Source organism: Gobius niger (assembly GCF_951799975.1).
Source record: "Gobius niger genome assembly, chromosome: 23".
NCBI lineage: Eukaryota > Metazoa > Chordata > Actinopteri > Gobiiformes > Gobiidae > Gobius > Gobius niger.
In genome coordinates, this window is record NC_136874.1 from 7,374,397 (window position 1) to 7,396,715 (window position 22,319).

General features: G+C 41.3%; 1 protein-coding gene across 4 annotated transcripts in view; it reads left to right on the forward strand.

Annotated features, from left to right (window-relative positions):
- LOC306982064 (gamma-aminobutyric acid receptor subunit beta-3-like) overlaps positions 1 to 22,319 on the forward strand; it is a 73,880-nt gene extending 51,561 nt beyond the window's left edge. For 2 of the 4 annotated variants that reach the window (XM_079581843.1, XM_079581841.1), the window contains exons 8-10: positions 14,542 to 14,786; positions 16,067 to 16,135; positions 19,336 to 22,319. In XM_079581843.1, coding sequence (XP_079437969.1) covers positions 14,542 to 14,786; positions 16,067 to 16,135; positions 19,336 to 19,707 — 686 coding nt within the window. In that variant the 3' untranslated portion in view covers positions 19,708 to 22,319. The remainder of the gene's footprint in view (positions 1 to 14,541; positions 14,787 to 16,066; positions 16,136 to 19,335) is intronic. The other 2 variants (XM_079581844.1, XM_079581842.1) reach the window with 1 other exon arrangement.

A 22,319-nucleotide genomic window follows, 5' to 3' on the forward strand; every position in this document is an offset into this window, starting at 1 on the left:
TTACCTTACTGATGTGCAGCAGGGAGGCCATATGTAAAGTGGAAATTACCAAAAATAGTCACTTGACCCATTAAGGGTAAACATCTTGGTTTTAATGTCAGAGTAAAAAAATACCAAACTACGTACAAGCACAAAGTTCGGTATACACGTGTAGCATGAAAGGCAACCGAGATGATGCTACAATGATGAGATGCTTGAAATAAGCTTCAAAACTCAACGAGGATGGAAATGCAACAAAAATATGTGACAAACGCAAGAAAAATGCCACAAAAGAGCCACGAAAAAGTGATGAAATTGTGGCGAAAATGTCACAAAAAAGTCATAAAAAGAAATGGCAACAACATGAGGAAAAAGATCAGTTTAGATGAGTTTTGATTATTTTTCTTTTGCCTATTTCCACTGCAGAGAAAGGCCAAGGCTATTATTAACATCTGAGTTCCCATAATTCTTCATATGTCCCCGGTTTATCTTATTCTAATGCCGTTTCCCAGCAGAGGTGACAAGATGCAGTGGTTTCAGTCCACGCCTCGGGGCAATAACCGCCTGCTTCTCTGGGATACAGCGGGTCATTTCGCAGGTTGTTTTCCAGTAAATATTGCCGCTCTCTAATGTATTCAGGGGGAGGAACGCTCGCGCTTTCTCATCTCCGACCTGCAACGTGTTTGTATTATCTGCAGAAACACGGCAGCTCCTATTTGCCCGGTGTTTATGAATAAAAAATTGTGACCCCGACTCTGGGAATGGAAGAAAATACAGATGTGCAAACGCGGTGGAAACACAGGGAAGCCGCGAGTGCCCACGACGTCGACCTGAGGGATTGTTGAGCTGCTTTACACAGGTTTTCCTACCGGTGGAAAAAATGTGTTTACGAATTTCAATTGCCTCCTTAATCCAGCGCCGGTGTTTGTTGTCCTCTGTCCCGATGATTTTGGCTCCGTCCCAGTCCATGATGTGGTTTTCCCTTTTGCAAATGTTGCTTTGTTGCTCCAGTGCACACCCTTGCAGTCTCCTTCTCGCATTCTGTTCCTTTTTTTTTTTCTAGCACTGAAAGCCCTCCCTGATATCTGCTTTATTGCATGATCTACATGGGATTTCATATACTATGTTGGATTGATATCCTTCCATGTCTAGAAAGGTTAGAGGTCGAGACTCCCCATAGGTTGCGTTCACGTGACATCACAACATAGTTTAAAACTGAGGTGAAACAACTGAAAATGTTATGATGGTAACTATGGTAACTATGGTATGTCTTAGTTTTTGGTTAATATCTTACTCATTACTGGTAGAATCCACATGAAACAAAAACGGTCTCAAAGTGCATAGTCTTCTCTATCAGCACATATGAACTAACGTGAACTGGACGTGATAATGGCCAATAGAAAGGACTTTGATCAAATACTGATGAAGAAAATCATTTCTTAATTTTCGTTTTGGAGATTTCTTACAAAAACTGTATTTCTCCCATAGAGTCCCTGCCCTCCACCTGACAGTATGACATCATCACATTCTAAATCGTGAACGCCACCTTTAGTGGTCCAAAAAAAACTTGTTTTGTAGGCCAGCGGTTCTATGCTATATTGTTGGCATGCAGGTGACATCACAACATTCTAAAGGATATATAGGATTATCTAGAGGAATTTTTTTTTTTTGATTTTGAGGAAATCTTTGGTCTTGTACAGAGAGATCATGGACCCAGTGACTGATATCAATGATAATTTTTTGAATTCATATATTTTCTTTTTAGCTACGACTTGTAAAAGTGTAATGCTGTTAATAGGAAAAACTGGCTCCTGCTCCCGCTGGGTCCGATGACATCATCACATTCTAGGTTCTAGCGAAAAAGAAAAAAATATGAATAAAAAAAAATATCATCAATATCATTCACTGGGTCCATGATCTCTCTGTACAAGACCAAAAATGTCCTCAAAAACAAAATCATTTTTCCTCCATACAATAGTATTGGCCTTTAGAATGCTGTGATGTCACCTTCAACCCAGCAATACTTTGCCTGTACGTCTTTTCTTTACATCAACATTATTCCAAATTTGAAAACAAAAACATCATTGTTGAGTTACCCAACAAAAAAAAGGATGTTTTTAAGCTTCAATTAAAACAATCGACCTCTGAACCCCCACCTGATTGTAGTGCATTTCTCCACTTCAGCTTTACCCAAATCTAAAAGCTTTCAGCCTACAGGCCAGTGTAACGCCTCATTTAAAAGATAATACCTACAAAACTGATCTAACTGCCCTTGTGTCATCACCTATGCCGTTTTTTTCCCTCCATTGCGGTTAAGGCTGTTCTTTCTTATTATTATTTACAAATTACAAACACAATTGCTCTTACCAAACAAATACACTTTCCGTTAGCCTAAGCTCTTTACTGTTTGTGTGGCTTTAGTCCAGAGGTATAAATAGCCTGGATCTGAATTGATGTAGTGCATTTGTTTGGTTATAAGGCAGCAGCGGGGCAGCTCTCGTGGCGGAGGTAAAAACAGCGGGGTGCGGCTCTAGTAATTACGAGTCCAATACTGTTGTGTCCAATCACAGGAGTAATGGCGAGATGAGGGGTAAGATTACACGCACCAGTGAACAGAGCATACATCTCTCCCCCAGTATCATTTATGTTTTTACACAGAGGACATGCAACACCAATAGACAAGTGAAGGTTAGCGCCGTGCGTCCACTTTGATTTGATTTTATATGGGCTACAGTCTTTTGGGATAATGATTCCATTTGTAGTCAAACACGGGCGCACCCTTTATGAATTTCAATGCTATTGTCTGTTCTTTGAAGCCAGACTAAAAGTAGAATTGACTGTCAGTGTTTACCCTCTTACCACCCGCCTTAACAGAGTATATTTTCTCCAGTTTGGCTTTACCCAAGTCTAAAAGCTTCCTGACTGGAGCTCACACCCTATAGGCCAGTGTAACGCCTTATTTGAAAGCTAAGACCTGCAAAACTGATCTAAATGGATCAGTCCTTGCTTTGTTGTCGTCACTTTTTTCACGTTTCCAATTCATTTTTTTTTCAAATTTTTTGTTGTACTTTCATCGCTTTAGTTGCTTTTGTGGTCACTTTTTCATTGAGTTTTTGCCACTGTTATTGTTGAGTTTTTGCCACTTTTATTGTTGAGTTTCCGTCACTTTTATTGATGAGTTTTTGCCACTTTTATTATTGAGTTTTTGCCACTTTTATTGTTGAGTTTTTGCCACTTTTATTGTTGAGTTTCCGTCACTTTTATTGATGAGTTTTTGCCACTTTTATTGTTGAGTTTTTGCCACTTTTATTGTTGAGTTTTTGCCACTTTTATTGTTGAGTTTCCGTCACTTTTATTGATGAGTTTTTGCCACTTTTATTATTGAGTTTTTGCCACTTTTATTGTTGAGTTTTTGCCACTTTTATGGTTGAGTTTTTGCCACTTTTATTGTTGAGTTTTTGCCACTTTTATTGTTGAGTTTCCGTCACTTTTATTGATGAGTTTTTGCCACTTTTATTGTTGAGTTTCCGTCACTTTTATTGATGAGTTTTTGCCACTTTTATTATTGAGTTTTTGCCACTTTTATTGTTGAGTTTTTGCCACTTTTATTATTGAGTTTTTGCCACTTTTATTGTTGAGTTTCCGTCACTTTTATTGATGAGTTTTTGCCACTTTTATTGTTGAGTTTTTGCCACTTTTATTGTTGAGTTTTTGCCACTTTTATTGTTGAGTTTCCGTCACTTTTATTGATGAGTTTTTGCCACTTTTATTATTGAGTTTTTGCCACTTTTATTGTTGAGTTTTTGCCACTTTTATGGTTGAGTTTTTGCCACTTTTATTGTTGAGTTTTTGCCACTTTTATTGTTGAGTTTCCGTCACTTTTATTGATGAGTTTTTGCCACTTTTATTGTTGAGTTTCCGTCACTTTTATTGATGAGTTTTTGCCACTTTTATTGATGAGTTTTTGCCACTTTTATTGTTGAGTTTTTGCCACTTTTATTGTTGAGTTTTTGCCACTTTTATTGTTGAGTTTTTGCCACTTTTATTATTGAGTTTCTGTCACTTTTATTGATGAGTTTTTGCCACTTTTATTATTGAGTTTTTGCCACTTTTATTGTTGAGTTTTTGCCACTTTTATTATTGAGTTTCTGTCACTTTTATTGATGAGTTTTTGCCACTTTTATTATTGAGTTTTTGCCACTTTTATTGTTGAGTTTTTGCCACTTTTATTGTTGAGTTTCCATCACTTTTATTGAGTTTTTGCCACTTATTGTTGAGTTTTTGCCACTTTTATTGTTGAGTTTTTGCCACTTTTATTGTTCAGTTTTTGCCACTTTTATTGTTCAGTTTTTGCCACTTTTATTGTTGCGTTTTTATGCTCATTTTCTTCCTCTTTTTCACGCTTTTTTCAAGGCGCTTTTACATTTGTGGAGAAAACGTGCTCGGTTCAGGTGGGGTCAAGAGGTTAAGACTCACTTAATGCTGTATCTATAATTGACTCTATGATTGAATTACTAAACGCTGACCTCAGGGCCGCCCAAAAGCCAAATCCTCAATCTTTACTTATTATAAAAGGTTACGACGGCATCTCTCCTTGTCTGATTTGAAAGCTATTTGTAATGAGCTATGTTTAGGCTGTTCAGAGAGGGGGGAAGTGGCGATAAGGTCAAAGGTGAACTTTCAGCCCGCGGCGCGCTGGCTGAAAGTAGCGCTGTGATTGATCGCTGCCTCGCTCTCGTCTTTATGAGTGTGTAATGGGAGAGTAATGATCTTAACACATCATAATGCCTTTGAAAACATACTTTGATGCATCACTGCTGCGCCGCATCTGTCTCCGCTTGTTTATCCAACGACACTCATGGCTGGTTAGGGGAAAGATTTGAGAAGTCTAGATATATTTAAATGCATCTTTCGTGTCATATTAATTAAAAGGATTTGGTGAGGGCGTCTATAGACTTTGAACCACAGTGTAGGGCTGTCGCAATAATTACTATATTGACATATCGTTCATTAAAGGGACTAGTAGATGTAAAAGCTATCAAGGTAGCATTGCCTTTAGCCTGCAGTACGTTTTAAGAGCAACTTCAGTGAATGTTCGCTCAGTCAGTGGTTGAGTGATTGTTTTGCTGGTTGCTTATTTTGCATAGCCTGTTGTGTATCGTGGCCTGGTGATTACACCTGTTAAGCCAACGTTAAATATCTACATTTTGTCTACATGGACATAATGCACAAATAAACTTTTTTTACCTTATTTGTCTGTTATTTGCTGTTGTTGCATGTACGACTAGCATGTGAGAAGCTTAACATAGAGACTGCAGTTACGCGTAAGGCCTGAGGTAGCAGTCATGAGTAAATGAATGACAACTTCCATCGAGTCCCCTTTAAAGGAACAGGCCACTGTTTTTCATACTGAGATATGTTCTTACCTGAGCTTTGACGAGTTGATACGTACCCCTCTGGTCTTTGTGCGTGCCCGTGGAAGAGCGGGGTAGCTTCTAACTTCAGCCTGTTTGGAGCCATAGGAATACATCGGGAGAGGCCAAACGCTAACACATCTTTGGTCGTTTTGCATGACTGAGGGAACACACAAAGACCAGACAGGTACGCATCAACTCGTCTAAGCTCAGGTAAGAACATATCACAGTATGAAAAAACGGTGGCCTGTTCCTTTAAATGACAGATAAACAATACATTTTTGCGTTCAATATTTGTTATCTTTACATGAAATGCTACTTATATTTGTAGCATTCCAATTCTTCAAAAGGACAGGTTTATAGTTACATTTCATGTCTTGCAGGGTCACTTTTCATGGTTACTTTCACAGAAATGCGAGAAAACGTGCCTGCGAGTTCATGAACTTGATACAAATCCACAACTGTCTGAGTTTACAGTTTACTAAAGGTCAGAAAAACAAATTTTGTTCTAGCAAAAGAAATCTAACCTTTATCTGATGTAATGCTTCTTTTTTTTTTTACCCGAAGCAAGTTGTATTCATGTTTATTGTGGGATATTTTACGATTAAGTACTTTCTTGTCATTTACCAGCTTTAGAGTTTGCTATTGCAATATGTCGGAGTCTGGGCTGACATTTTGAGGTCGGCAGCATGAGAGAAACATGCATCAACATTCCAGGTGTATTTTCGATGAGAACCCAAAAGGGAATAAAGAACCAGCCAGCACGTCGCCTGTTTGCTAGCTCGCACATTTTTGCAATTTCACTCTGGAACGTGATACGTCTATGACTTTGCATCAAAAGTGCAATAGTAGCTACTAGCTGCACCTTGACAGTTGGTATAATGCGATTATTATGAGTGTGGGAAGTGCGCGCCAACCGGATTACAGCCGCCTGCTCTGGTCATTTGTAACTTCTCTGCTCTTCAGGAAAATAAGATTGCGCTTAAAAGAATTGGATTGTTTTTTACGTGCCTCCTCAGATTGATTTCTCCAGCTCTTTACTGGCAGCTGGCACACACTCGCTCTTCGTCTTGGACCTCCTCCTGAAAGCCTGTAACGATTCGTGAATGGAAGGGCCCGGATGCTTCACAGCTACGAAGGGGACCCGGAGCGATAAATCTCACGTACAACAATCACAGCAGGAGCGGATTTATGGAGGTAGAGAAGAGGGAAGTAAAACTGTAGTAAGAAAAAAAAAAAGATCTGTTACTGGAAACTATACAATGTGGAGGATTCCAGTGTAAAGTGGCGACGTCACAAGATCTAATGTAAAACTGAAAACATAGACAAAAAACAAACCTGTTGTTGACACAGGTTTGGGACAATGGGTTATCTGAAAGAGAACCTATTCAGACCTCATGTTTGGCTACTAGGCAAGGCAAGCAACATCTCCATGGAGACTAGAGTTGATGATATCCCGCTCCCAGCAAAGTTATAGGTCAGGTCTGTTTATTTGGTAAAATGTTACACATTATGACGTCACAAATGTTCATGTAATATTTATAAATAGGTTCATAAATAGGTTTATTCACGAGGTACTCCGCAAAGTACTCCTGACCATAATAGTCAGGTTTCTCTAGTTAATCCGTAATTAATTTCATTGCTACTACCTTTACTACTATTATATTTCTGATATTTCTCACACTATTTCCAGGTTCACCACATGAAATTGTCTGAATACTAGTGTATTTTTTTAGATGCTGATCTTTCTATCTTCAACATCCCAGGACATGTCATCATAACAAAACATCAACAACAGTACCCAGTGACTTATGCTTTTTTCCAACCATTCAATGTGTTTTGTGAATCTGGGATTATTGTATTCAGTGCACTGACCCCTTGTGGCTGGGGTTTGAATTGATCCTTATTATTAGTGAATTGCTCAAGCTTGCTGAACTCACTCATACATTTCAAAGACTCACATGTAACATTATGTTTATTAGTAATTACTATTTCACTGGGATCCTATTTGGCATGAGAAATAACCAGACATATTGTTCCGTTGGCTGGATAAATCTAGCTTTGAAGAGCATATGACACATTAGACACATTTATTTTTATTTTATTTTTAACACAATTATATTTAAGATTTTGCTAAAGATTGCACCCTTTAGTTTGGCAGTTTTTGTGATGTTTATAGTTTCACTTTCTTATTGGACACTGACAAGACATAGTGGAAGGCAAACAGGTTTAAACTGTTGCCGTGCCAACCATGTTAAGACTATACGTTTGTCACAGCTCTACTTCCGGGTCAGCAGATGTGCGAGAAACTACAAAAAAGTCTTTAATACCACAATCACTACTTCTGAAACTCAACAGAGAGTTACTGAACATACTTATTTATGAGGCACATTAGCCAGAAATGCTGAACCTGCTGCTATAAACGTAACATTTACCAAAATGGGTACATCCGGGTTAGCGGAGAAAACCATTTGCACAAACTGCTCAGCTAACATTAGCTTTGACTTACTGCCTCCGCCCCGTTTTCCCCTTGTTAACATTCACCCGTGCTCGCTTTATGTCAGCTAGCCTTCATAACACCCCTGTCATAACACAGACAACGCACATGCTAGCCCCGCTAATGGGCTCTCGGCTAACCATTAGAGGGGATTTTTGATTGCTGTGCGCCTTTAGTGCCGGGATGTTAGGTGGCGACCGGTGGGGGGAAGGAGACTTAGTAGGGCGCTAAATGATGGCCAGGGCTTCGGGACAGTGAGATAAAGCCTGCGCAGGGGGGGGGGGGGGGTGGTAGGGGGTACCGGTTTGCAGATAAGAAAAGCACACAATAGAAAGAGAGAGAACAGGAATTCCATAAAACTATATTTCTCTCTGGGGAAGGAGCGCGGGAGTGATGGAAGAGGAGGGGTGGCCCGCGACGACTTGATTAAAACGTCCGACAGGGGAGGAGGGAGGCAAAGAGTGTGGGGGGTAACGGGGGGGCGGGGGGGGGATGAAGGACGGAGAGTAATGGCACAGCTCACGGAACACCTATAAAGAACAGGGGTTGGCGTTGACAAAAGGGGAGCGACGGAGAGCCCTGGAGGATAGAGCAGCCAATAGTGGCAAGGACAGGGACGGAGTCAGGCTTGAGCGGCAGACAAATGGACAAAGAAATAAGCCGGGCTAAAACGACACGGGCCCCAACTTGAGCTAAACCTCTCCAGGATTCTTGACATGGGTTAAAGTAGCACTGATGCTAAAAACAATGACCCTGGCGCAGGTTGTAATCGAAAACATGGCGCTTTCAAACGTGCTTATGAACTCACGAAGAGTCCGGACACTTGGATATGGAGAAGGTTAGTTCATTTATTTGTATTATGATTATCATTGTTATATTATGTTTATCTATTCATTAAAAAAAACAAAAAAACAACAACAAATCAGAGCATGTGTGCATCATGAAACACACAATTCTACTTAGTACTACTGAAGTAAATTTACACATTTTCATCGCGATGTTATGCGGCCCCCCGGAGGCAGAGAAGGACCGGAGAGGGCTCGTTTGAAAAACTGAAATCTCTAGTTTTCAATACAAAAGACCGCAAGTCTCTATCCCCTTCTGTTCAAAGGTTATGTCCAAAAATCGATGATGTTCTAAATGGTGGAAGTATGGGGTTCAAAAATTAAAGCGCAATTCGGCGCCCCCTCCAGCAGATGGCACCAGGGTCGCCTGTGCCTGTGCCTGGGGCTGGCCCTGTGAAAACGCAACGAAAATGTGACAGAAAAGCGACTAGAGAATGACGAAAACATGATGAAAAAAACAACGCAGAAAAATTCCGCAATAAACTGACAAAGAAGCAATGAAAGAGCGTCAAAAATGTGCCAGAAAAGCAATAACAATACAACAAAAGAGCGACAAAAAAGTTAGGATCAGTTTTGTAGGGCTTAGCTTTCAAATGAGGCGTTACACTGTTGCTCTCCAGTCGAGAAGCTTTAGATTCGGGTATTTGGGATTCGGCTTTTCAATCTTGACTCCTGTGAATGTGTTTAAGACTATCCTTGTTGGTGCAGAAGGGTGGCGATACCTCTGCCAGCCAACCCCTGGGCATTTAAGTCTGTAAGTACCGTGGTCTGACTGGAAAAACAACCATGGTTTAGACGGATCCGGGTCTAAACCAGGTCTGAGGCTGAAATACGAGGAGGTGTGAAGGACAGAGACTAATGGGACAGCTGTGGGAACGCTAATAAAAAATCACATGCCAGATTACAACAGCCCATTGCAATCCAAACAGGAAGCCGGTCCCCGCACTGCACGAGCCCCCCCCCCCGTCCCGTCGCACGTGTTGTATGTGTGGTCCAGGGCCTTGTAATGTAGCGATAAATCACGCTAAAGGCTGCACTGACCTTAGCTATCCCACACAGCACTGTCCCCGGACCACTGTAGTTTATGCCCCCCTCCCCTCCCCTCCCCGTCCCGCTCGGATAAGCCCCATTTGTTTCCAGCGGCGGTGGGCAAAGTGGAGCGGTGCCTGCCACGCATCCATAATGGGGGAAGATAAAGAATCATCGCGTAGAAGCAGAAGGTCAGGGTTAGCATGAATATGTAAGTATTTATTTGACAAGGTGGACATGTGTCAAACTGGTCATTTATCCGTGTTAGAAAATAAAAAATAAAAAACTCAAAGTGCCAGTACATGATGTTTTCAAATCCAGATTCCCACTGGCCCGTGAACTGTGAAATTAAACTTGTCATGCTTCCTTTTTTTAGCCGCATTAAGCACGCGTCGCGCTAACTCTGCGTGATGTGTATCCAGGTGATGGTCGTCATTGGTAACCTGGTCTGCCGGCTGGTTAAGGTGAAAAGGCGCTGCGGGCGAGATACATGTGGCTTTTATTCTAATGAGTTATTTCAGCGCCATGATTACGGAGACCTTTGCATTTCAATGAGGTTTTTAAAGCGTGGCCTCCCCCCCTCGCCCCGGTCCGTGAAGGTAAAACAAGAGGAACAAGAAGAATCCATCTAGCAGAGCCGTGGGAAGATATTTTAGTTAGGGGGCGCTGAGGGACAAAATTTACCCCCAAAATACTTTTTCTGTGCATAAATCCTATTTATTAACCTCTTAACTCCCGCCTGAACCGAGAGCATTTTCTCCAGTTCAGCTTTACCCAAATCCTGTAGGCCAGTGTAACACCGCATTTGAAAGACCTACAAAACTAAATTGATCTTTTTCCTCACATCAGATTTTTTTTCCTCACTTTTTTTGTTGGGCAGTCATCTCATTTTTGTCAATTTTTTTTGACGTTTTTGTCACTTTTTCGTCTAATTTTTTGATTTTTGTTTTGTCACTTTTTTGTCACTTTTTCGTCACTTTTTTCCTCAATTTTTCGTCTAATTTTTCTCTCTTTTTGGTCAATTTTTTGTCCATTTTTGTCATTTTTTGTAAATTTTTTCTCCCTTTTTTCACATTTTCATCCTTGTTTTCGTCTCAGTTTTGTTGCTATTTTCACAGCTTTTTTCCAGAAGCTTTTGGATTGGTGTAAAGCTGGAGAAAATGTGCTCGGTTCAGGTGGGAGTTAAGGGGTTAATGTTGCCTGCAGTTCACAAACTATCCCCCAGGGGGTGCTGCAGCGCCCTCAGCACCCTGCGTTCCCACGGCCTCGCCATCTAGGTCTAAAAATGGCTGAGGGGCTGTTTTTGTTTATTAAAGGCAGTGGCGGCTGGTGATATGAACACCAGGGGGGGCTGTTGCCTCTACCTACGTTCAATTATATTTCATTATACCATGGTCTGGGTGAATACTCGATTCTGATTGGCTGGTGCGTTATTTTCGTATAACCGTGCAGTTACATCACTGGGATATCACCAAGGCCGTGGGAACCCAGGGTGCTGAGGGCGCTGCAGCACCCCCTGGGGGATAGTTTGTGAACTGCAGGCAATATTAACCCCTTAACTCCCACCTAAACCAAGCACATTTTCTCCAGCTTTACCCCAGTCCAAAAGCTTCTGGAAAAAAGGTGTGAAAATAGCAACAAAACTGAGATGAAAACAAGGATGAAAATGTGAAAAAAGTGAGAAAAAATTGATGAGAAAGTGACAAAAAATTTACAAAAAATCGACAAAAATTTGACAAAAAAGTGAGAAAAATTGGACGAAAAATTGAGAAAAAATGGACAAAAAAGTGATAAGAATTTGACAAAAAATGTGAATAATTTGTCAAAGTGACAAAAAAATTACAAAAAATTACAAAAATGGACAAAAAAATGACAAAAAAGTGACAAAAATTTGACGAAAAATTGAGAAAAAACTGCCGTATGAGATCAATTTTGTGGTTAATTTCAACGTTTTTGGCCAAAACAAAACTTTTAGCCTACTGTTAATAAAATATGAGCTTTCCATTTCCAAAAACGGTTAAGGCACTATTCATTATTTTCAAAAGGTTGAAATAAAAGTGTAAAGATAGTCACTGTACATATTTTTGTTTTGCACCACTGGTTTGTACCAACAGAACAAAGGCAGGAGGCGTTTCCCAGACCTGCCGTGGTTCCATCATGAGCCTCAGAGCCACAGGTTTAAACCCGTATAAACCGCTCAGAAATAACAGTGCAGCTTATGTTTTACATGATTTATAATTGCCCGTCTCTGATTGGTTGAATTAATGATATGTATTTTTTATACCATATCAGAGCGCCATTGGTTAAATAAGATAGTAGATAAGTTAATAAGATTTTTTATTTATTTATTTTTTATTTGCAAAAAATTCATAGGACATAGCACAAGCCCCCACTGATTAAAGGCTGTGAGTAGTCGGTGAGTGGTTCCTGAAAAATGGCCACCTCAAAGAAACAGCTTTCAAGCTAAAGCCAAGTGAGTGCGGCTCACACTTTTTGTCAGGTGTTTAGTTCGGGCTGGGGTTGGTTGTCACGTGCAGATCATTTGTTGTTGTGCTCTCCGTTTTTAAGATCATATTCATTTTATCATTAGTTTGACAACGAGCACATGCTTTACTCAAACAAACTAGTCGGAGAAACACATCAGTGAGCATTTTTAAACCGTTTTGATCTTATATCTCAAGAAACAAAACAAAGAACACCAAAAACGTACAGATCTTTTAAAGGGACTATACGGAGTTTTAAAGTATTTTCCTCCAGATACATGTTCCAACAATGTCCTAATGTGTAGAATGAGCCCAGACCTGTTCACCACAACTGCCTCTAAAATTAATATAGAAGCTGCAGTTACACGTATGACCTGAGGTGGCAGTAGAGAGTATAAAATGGCTAACTTGAATCTAGCCCCTTTAATGTTAACACACACAAAAAAACATTAGAACAAAAACATCAGACAGTCGGAATGATGAAATATCAAGTCATAGCGTCCCCGAGTGTGGCTGTAAAAGGCTTTGTGACAACCAGCCCCCGCGACAACCAGCCCCTCCCAACTGATGTCATCTGGCAGAGGGTTAAAAAACCTGGTGTTTTTGACTTCTTACGAAAAGTTGCCCGTCTTCATGGACTCTCCTCACAGCTTGACAACCGCGGCTCCAGCTGAAAAACACACTTATTGCTCTTATTAGCCCTTTCTTTGATGCGCGCTCTATATTGCGCCGGGCGATCCCTCTGCAACATAATTATTTCCACCACTGGGTCAATCCGTCCTCTTAACTAGCTGAGAAAATAACCACAGAACAAACAACTTTTCTTTTCTTTTTTTTTCTTCCGCCCCCCGATTCAAAAATAGCTCTTCTGCATCCAATCAGACATCTGTTGAAGTATCGCTCGGCTTGACCTGAGGGCGACTGACAACGCACTGGCATATGTTTAGAACGGGCAACTTTTTTTCCAGCTAATTAACCATCCAGAGTATATGATCTTTAAAATGAAACAGGCTGGAGGGGGAAAGCAGAGAAAATGAGCGGTTTGTTTTTATGCAGAGAATGTGAAAACAATTGTTAGTTATGGAGAGCAGTGTGGAGATGGTGTAAATGAGGCTTTCATTAAAGGGAAAGGGCACTTTTTTTTTTATCTGCAAACTAAATAATACAGTAAAACGCTGCAGCGAAAGCTAGTGTTTATCAAATTTGAAAATGCATGCTCATGTAGGAACAGAAGTGGGGTTTTCCGCAATAGGGAAGATACTGTAGACCTTGTATTGTCAAAATGAATGTGTTCTAGGTTGACTGATATGGGTTTTTCTATGTGTCTCATCTATAATTACTCCAAAACTACTTAAAGGTGCACTATCTAACTTTTTATGTGAAAAAAAAACCTTGATATTTGTGTGTATTTGACCTTTTAGTGACTCAGTGGCGTTATGGGTGCAACATGGCACCTTTGCTTTCCCTCAAAGTCCTTATGACGCTCCAGAATCAATTGTTTTGGGGTTTCTGGACAGTTTCTGGTACGAACCCCGAACAACAATTGATCCTGGAGCGTCATAGAGGCCACTGTCAGTGAAAGCAAAGGTGCCAGGCTGCACCCATAACACCACTAAAGAGTCACTAAAAGATCAACGATTTTTTTTTTTTTGCCTAAAAGTTGCATAGTGCAGCTTTAAATGCTGAATTATCTATGTTGTTTTCTACCCAATAAGGAAACAAAGACATGGAGAGGAGCAAAATAGTTAAACAACCCATAAATGCTAATAAAAATATAATAAAATGGAAATGCTTCATGTTAGTATCATGCTACATGCTAACGCTAGCTACGACTGCCTTTTTTTCCCGCTTCTACTGAACAATCTGCTGTGAAAAAACATCCATATGGACCTGATTTAGACTTGACTTTATTTGTGTGTGATAAATAAGTTCATAATCTGCCAGAAAACGATAATATATAAAGTATGATCCGAGGAGTACAAACTTGTGACCAAATTCCCGAGATATAGGCCTTTTATCGGCATGACATCTGTCGATAGCTGGTATATTAAATACCCGTATATCGGCCCGATATTTCAGCTTGTTCTAGTTCATGCCTGATTCGCTCATAAATAGTACTACCACCAAGTAAGTACTTTGCACTGACCTTCTTAATTGAAGAGATTTGCTAGCATGCCATTATAAAAGTGAAATGCCAAATGTGCCATTCCCACTTCTGCCAGCAGAGAGCACTCCACGTCAAATCGAAATCCAGCCCAGCCTCTCACCCCGTTATTGTCTTTTTCTTTTCTCAGGTATCACAACTGTGCTCACCATGACGACCATCAACACCCACCTGAGGGAGACGCTGCCCAAGATCCCGTACGTGAAGGCCATCGACATGTACCTGATGGGCTGCTTCGTCATGGTCTTCCTCGCCCTGCTCGAGTACGCGTTCGTCAACTACATCTTCTTCGGCCGCGGCCCCCAGATGCAGAAGAAGCTGGCGGAGAAGGCGGAGAAGGCCAACAACGAGCGGGCCAAGTACGACGCGGCGCGGGTGAGTCCAAACTGGTCTGAAGTAATAATCATGCAGTCTAACTTTACTTTTTTTTACAGACTAACTTCTGATGGGTTTTAAGTTATTCTAGAACAAGGATATCTATAGATTTTGGCACAGGGTAGAAAAAACAGCCAATCTATAGTGTCGTATCGTGCTTTATTTTGGCCTTTTCTTACTTTAAGCCACATTGCACACGATCAACTTGGAAAACTCAAAATCTTACGCTAAACATCACTCTGAGCACTCCATACTCCAGAGCCAATAAACCTCTTAACCCCAGCTTTAACCGAGTTCAGCTTGACCCAAATCTAAAAGCTTCTGGACAGTGTATTGTCTCATTTGAAAGCTAAGACCTATACAATTAATCTTAACATTTTTGTGGCTTTTTTGTCACTTTTTGTTGCTTTTTTTTGTTGCGTTTTGTCTTATTTTTGTTGCTTTTCCAAGACGTTTTTGTCACGTTTTGTGGCTTTTTGTCATAATTTTTAAATTTGTTATTACTTTTTTGTCTGGCATCTGTGTCGCATTTTCATCTCTTTTTGTGGCTTTTTGGTCATGTTTTTTTTTGTCATCTTTTGTTGCTTTTTTTTGTTGCATTTTTGTCTTATTTTTGTTGCTTTTCTGGAACGTTTTTGTCACTTTTTATGGCCTTTTTGTCCGTTTTTGTTGCTTTGTCATTGCTGTTATTGTGGCATTTTTGTCATATTTTCATTTCTTTTTTGTGGCTCTTTGGTCACGTTTTCGTCACATTTTTGTCACTTTATTGCCGTGCTTTCATTGCGCTTTTTTGTTGCATTTTTGTTGCTTGTCCAGAACGTTTTTGTGACTTTTTTTTTGCTTTTTTTGTGACATTTTTGTTGTATTTTCATCTCTTTTTTGTGGCTTTTAGGTCATGTTTTCGCCACCTTTTTGTCACTTTTTTTTGGCCATGTTTGTAGTCACTATCTTGTCGCTTTTTTGATGCTTTTTTTTTCTTTTTTTTCACCTTTTAGATTTGGGTAAAGCCAAACTTGAGAAAATGTGCTCTGGGAATTTTAGAAGGCAATTATCACGGCTAGACAACTGGGTCATAGAAATATCGCTGGTTTAGTTCAGTTTTACAAAGCTATAGCTGAGTGATCAAACTATAATTTATTATACAGCCTTATCATTAACAAAAGAAACACAGACTTCACTCCGACTGTGGAAAGGCACTTCTCTTGTTTGCTGTTGTTTGACGATTGCCGTTGCCGGGTGTCTTGTTCACCAAATACAGCTGAACATTCTCATCTCTTCAGGAGGCAGGTAGTAGGACTGCTTCCCTAAAACGCTCCAATCAGATAAAAGGTCTACGGCACTCGCGCTCGGTGAGAAATCCACAGCCCTCCTTCCTCCCGCCGTCATCGATCATCAAAAACAACCCCAAAAAAAATGATCACAAACATGCTGTTTAGCCGCATTCTGTCGCGACACCGCATTATGCAACAACAGCCCAACACTGTGTTCAGATTGTGTAATAAAACCACATTTTGTTCTAAACTCTCCGTGGTTCATGCTTTACACATGTTAGTTTTACATATTCTCCCGCTAAGCTAATGCAAAGTGAGAACCGTATTTAAGAATGTGGTTTTATGACACATCGATCACATGTTGAACTGTCATGACATAATGTGGCGTCGTTGCAAATCGCGGCTCTACACGGGCTGGTTTTGATTTCCGTCCTTTTTTTGGCACTACATCTCTATGGAATGTTGACGCATTCCATGACATCGCCATGACGACCCAGGGATTCGCAGCCGGGCGTATTTCTGACCTGCATGCTGTCGCACACTGCATATATTTCCTCCGTTCCCCCCACCCCCCCCCACACTCTCATCGAAATCATCACGAAAGACAGAGCTGCAGTTCCGGCCCCGCGGGAGCCCGGTGTGCATGTTGTTGGTGGTGCGGCCAATTAGCGCTCCGTGGTGCGGGTCGGCTGCTGCGGTGCAAGTTTTCCAGCGCATTAGCGGCAGCCTCTTGTTTTTTTTTTTTTTCAAAAGCCTTTTCAGGTAGAAAAGGTTGTGGAAGGAAACCCTCCTGTCTTATACAGCGCCAGATTTCTTTTTGTCTGTGAAAAAACCTTTGAACTAAAAGGTTTACGCAATTGATCGAACTGAATCAAAATTCCAATTCTGTGAATACAAGCTGCAAATGAGCATAAGAGTAGGACATATTTCAGTATATACGGACATGTCGTTCCTCCATAGGATCTGGCAACCCTAAGTGTGCAGCTCTTTTTGCTTTCTGATTGGATAATCGTCTTGAGAACCCCAGGAAGAAAAACAAACAAAAAGAAAACAAACACATACATAATGTCATAATAATGAGGAAAAAACTATGATCTAAATATATGTACACGGTATGTACACATACACATATATATATTACAACTGTTTTTAGTAAAACTAATATTTGATTAGAGATGGCCGGATCAATACCACAGTATATCAGTATGTATTGATACCAAACAGCTACTTTTTAAGTATCAATACTGGGCAAAAACGTATCTATACTAATTTGCATATGTAAAAAGAAGTCATGGGAGCAATTATAAACACAAGAGGACGATTATTATTTATCGAACAATATCCTTTGGAAATGACAACATATTTTCTCCAATGGGTTCTGACCCCTCCCTCCCCCGATCAAATTTCAGTCCTCTCTCAAGTCAAGTGTTAAAGCTCCTGGATATGTTAAACATGTGCAAAGTGAACTGAATTTAGATTCAGAAAAACGTCTGGGGAAAAAAATGGGAATTGAATATTTCCGTGTGGCCCTAAACCGAGCTCCGTCTCCCTCTCCTCGACAGACTTCCATAACCGTATGGTGGGACTTCACAGCTGCATGACTGATGACCATAGTCCATTACTGTTGATTTGTCTTGTGGCAGCCCCTCATAGGCATGAAATACTGTACTTTATACATGACGTGTTTAACTGTACTGTGTCGGTGCCAAATAGCATTGATCCAATATCACTTTGTTCTTTACTAATCCTTCAGTTTCGCAGGGATGAAGACTGTTCCAATAAAAACTATAGAAAGAGATCATGATTGGATGAAGTTAAACATTACCATAGAAATCTACACTTTAACAGAATCTTGCGTTGACTTTCTTCCACTAAGATTGCACTCATTATTCTAACCCCCAAGAGTCTTCCTGCTGCAATACAGGAGCAACAGTCCGTCACACTGGCCCCATGAATAAAAAACATCCAAATATTACAGTCTGAAAGTCCATCGATGGCACCAGTAGGGATTGTGCCGAAACCCAAAGAGAGAGAGAGATCTTTTCTCTGACAAACAGCCTGTGACAGCGGCGTACAGCCCATACCACAGGCCAATATACTAACTGGTCAGAGACAGATTGAAGTAGCCTTGTTCCCGAGCAGCTGACCTTTTAGTCTTTCCATGTGAAGTGACTTTTCGAGGTGCCTGAAAGCGCGCGCCGACCATCCATCTCGCTGACGCGCCCCGCGAAGACCAACCGCTAAAAGCGTTGGGTCAAAACCGACCCGCGCAGCCCCGATCTCTGCACGTCCACATCGGTCATCGTCCCGCGAACGCCGCAGCAACAAACGGACCGGATGCGGGTTGTTTTTGTGGTTCATGTTTCCAGGAGCCGTTGTTTTCTTTTTTGTTGTTGCCTGTTTCCATGGCACTAGCATGACGTGTCGCCATCTCACCATCGGAGTGTTGCCTTTTGCATCGGTGGTTCTCAACTGGTGGGTCGGGGCACAGGAGTGGGGACCAAAGCCTTTTCCTAAAATCCCTTTTGATGAAAAAAACTCAATTCGCAATTCATTTTTCCTGTACAGCAGGGGCGCCCAGACTTTTTGTCTCTGAGGGCCAAAATGAAAAGGTGCCTGTGAGTCGCGGGCCAAACACGGCGATGTCAAGCACGAAACACATATAACTGCAAATAATAATAGTTACTTTATTTGATTTACTTTTTATTTTTTCGATGGCCAACATTTAATTCTATCCATGCAAATAACAAGCTATATTAAAACAAATGGTAACTATGGCAAAAGCCTAGCCATTGATAATACTACAGTGTTTCCTTAACTTTGTGAAAGCAGTGAAACAGCGCCCCCAATATGACGCTGGTGGTCAAAAAGTGTACTGCACCCATATTTACCATTGAGAATGAATGGAAGAGAGTTAGTATTAACCACATGCAGCGCAAAAGTAGGTCACTCTCTGGTGAGCCAACAGAATTGTTTCAGCGGGCCAAATTTGGTCCGTGGGCCCCACTTTGGGCACCCCTGCTATACGGCATGCCAGAAATCCACTACAAAAGTTTCAAACGGATAGCTTTAATGGTATTAATCTCTTGTGATTTACGAAAACAGAGTCAAACCGTCAAAGTTTAAATGGTAAATAGTGTTTGGGTCATGGCTGGTCTTGATAGGACGAACGTTGTGTCCCGAAGCTCCACAAGTCGAGAACCACGGCCTGAAACGTCCTCAGGTTTGCCCCCCCCCCCGTGCCGTAACCCCACTAATGCATTTCTCATTATGTCCAGGCGGACCCAGCGCACGGCCACACCAACATCCTCCTGACCACCCTGGAGATCCACAACGAGGTGGCGGGGGGCGAGATCACCACCAGCCTGGCGGACATCAGGAACTCCCAGTCCATGGTGCAGCTGGACAGCTCGGCCTCGCAGCACATCCAGTACCGCAAGCAGGGCGGGGGCGTGGGCCCGCGCTCCGCCAGCCGACACTCTCTGGACCGCAGCGCGCAGAAGCGAGGCAAACTGCGCAGGCGCTCGTCCCAACTCAAAATCAAAATCCCCGACTTAACAGACGTGAACGCCATCGACCGCTGGTCACGCGTCATCTTCCCCTCCGTCTTCTCCTTCTTCAACCTGGTGTACTGGCTGTACTACGTCTGACTGTCCGTGACTGTGTTCTGACCCTTCTGTCGCTTTTCTACGTGAAGGAACTGACTGCATCCACAGCACAAAAACTGAGAGGCTGCGTCCGGACCAAGTTCTCCACTTGTTTGTACTTCGAGTCTTCAGACCCTTTTGGTTTCTGTGATCAGGACGTGTGAACATTGTCTCCTGCTCCCCCTCCTTCAAAGTGTACATAGACATGAAGCCAGCAATCAGTAATCTCGCTGTATGTGCAAAAAACGGAATGGGTTTCCCGAATCAAAGAGATGAGTCCTGAGCAATGCTGTATTCTGTAGGTGGTCCGAGAAGTGCAAGCTTCAAGTCCATCAAACTAGTTTGAGTGGCTCCCTATGCATAAGTATTGCATGCAATGATCAACCATATGTAGAACTAACTCCTCTCTTGCCTTTTGTTCAGACACAGATTTTCTGTGCACAGATGAGACAAAAACAACTCCCTTTTTCGATGTTACAGATTATACAATACACATAAATCTGATCACAAATTCAGTAGTTACAGTGGTGACTCAGGTGTTTTAGTTTACAGCTTGGGGCACAAAGATTTTAAAAAGCACAAAAGTTGAGCAAACTGCCATTTTTCACTCCTGTCCACAGAGCTTCTAAAACAAACAATAAAAAACACTTAGAGATATCAGACTTCTGCTAAAAAAACATTTATATATAATTTCTCAACAACTGCCACGGGCCTTTGGGGCGACAGTTTCTCAACCTAAAATATTTGAATATTTTTGTACTCTGTGTCTTCAGGTATTCATTTCTTCCCTGAACTGTCTCTGTTTTGTTTGTTTTTGCCGATGAGCGTTGAACTTGAGGAATGAAATTGTACATAAGTACATAGGTGTGTATATACATAAATGTATATATCTAAATATATGCTGAGTGTACGACCCAAAACGATATTGAGCATTTGTGATTGTCAGACTGACAAATAACTGTCAGGAAATTTAGTGCTAAAAAGGTTCAGTGATTTCCAGAAGTGATCCAGTTGTGTTTTCGGAGGCACCCAATAGACATCCACTGACTATCCATGTCGCGTGTGCGAGCTGCTGTACCTAATGTAGTGACCAGTGCCGTAAAGGCCTCTCATCTAAGCGGATAGATGGTGTTAGCAGGTCCGTCCAGTAATAAAAAGCACATACACACATTGAATGTATCCCACCCATTGTTCAGGGAGAGAGGATAAAGAGCCATGGTCATCACTTCTCCATCAGAATAGGAATGTACTCACCCGTTCTTAGAGAGGGGACCGAGCGCGAGGGAAGCCTTTTGAGGCGGTGTGCATGTGCATGTGTGTGCGCGAGGAAGATGGACAGGCTCAACACGCCTGGGAGTTTTTCTGTTTCCGTGCTGCCCGCTGCTCAACAACGAGACAAATGTCAACCTTTTAGTAATTACGTGGTTCAGAAATAGCTCTTTTTTGACTTTTGTGCCATCCACCCAACCGTCGCAGAGCAATCCAACAATGTCAAAAGCATTTCTCCGCTGTCATGGAAACTGCATGTAAAACCGTAACATGGACAGGCGTGGCAGATTCGAAAAAAGGTGAAATTTCAATGTAAAATGTATCGTGAACAATTTGCTGAATGTACAGTACTCCGAATGTTGCCGCAATCTGCTTCCCAGTAATGAGTTCAGTGTGGGCTGGTTTTCCCACAGACTGTTTATGAAGATGGACTAAAAGACAAGGCTGCAGCAAAGGTCTTTCACTTATTTACAAACTGGAAGAAATCAAGTTATCTTAAGAATATATGCAACTAGCAGAGCAATAGCATAGCAATATCTCGTAGACTGTTCTGGAAGTGACTGGTGCCATGTTGACAGTTAATTCTCATTATCCCAAACTGGCTAAAGGTCTCCCGAGTTTGTCATTTGGTCCATGTTTGTATCCAGCCTGTGGTTCCTATGCAGCTGTTGAACGGATTTCGAAACTCATTTTGGGCGTGAAGCACAACAAACGTCTCATCGTCTCCTACCATTAACCTGAACCTGTAAGTCCTGAGGCGTTCATGGCTGCCCGTGCGTTTACCTATCCAATGTATGTAAATAAGACATAGTACTATTTCAAATTACGCAGCCCGCAACGTCTTCGCCGACTTACTCGTTCACATCCGAAAGGGGTTGCTTGTGGTCCCGCGGTGCGACACTAAAGGCTGGTTACGGTTCTTGTAATTTTGACGACCAATCTTCATAGTGCAGTCGGAAAAGTGAATTGCAAAACTCTAGAGATACTTGTTTATCATGCATGCAAATACAGTTCTTAACTATGGGGACATTTTTGAAGAAGAAGAAGAAGAAAAAAAAGTAATATTTGCAAACTCATGTATTTTGAGAGCTGCCAACTTGCTCATTTAGACTCGACATTATGCCATGTGAGCCTACATTAAAGTGATTATATAAAAAGTATTAAAAAAATAATGTTGACGACAGGTGTTGTATGGCCTTGGTAATGGAATGTGAAATGTTCTGTGCTGCCACAAAATGTATTTAGGCCTAGATTTCTACTGTATATCGCTGTATGTTCCTCTTCCTTTTTCAATAGACGGCCATGTTACATCCAATAAATGATAATAACAACGAGTCTGTTGTGTT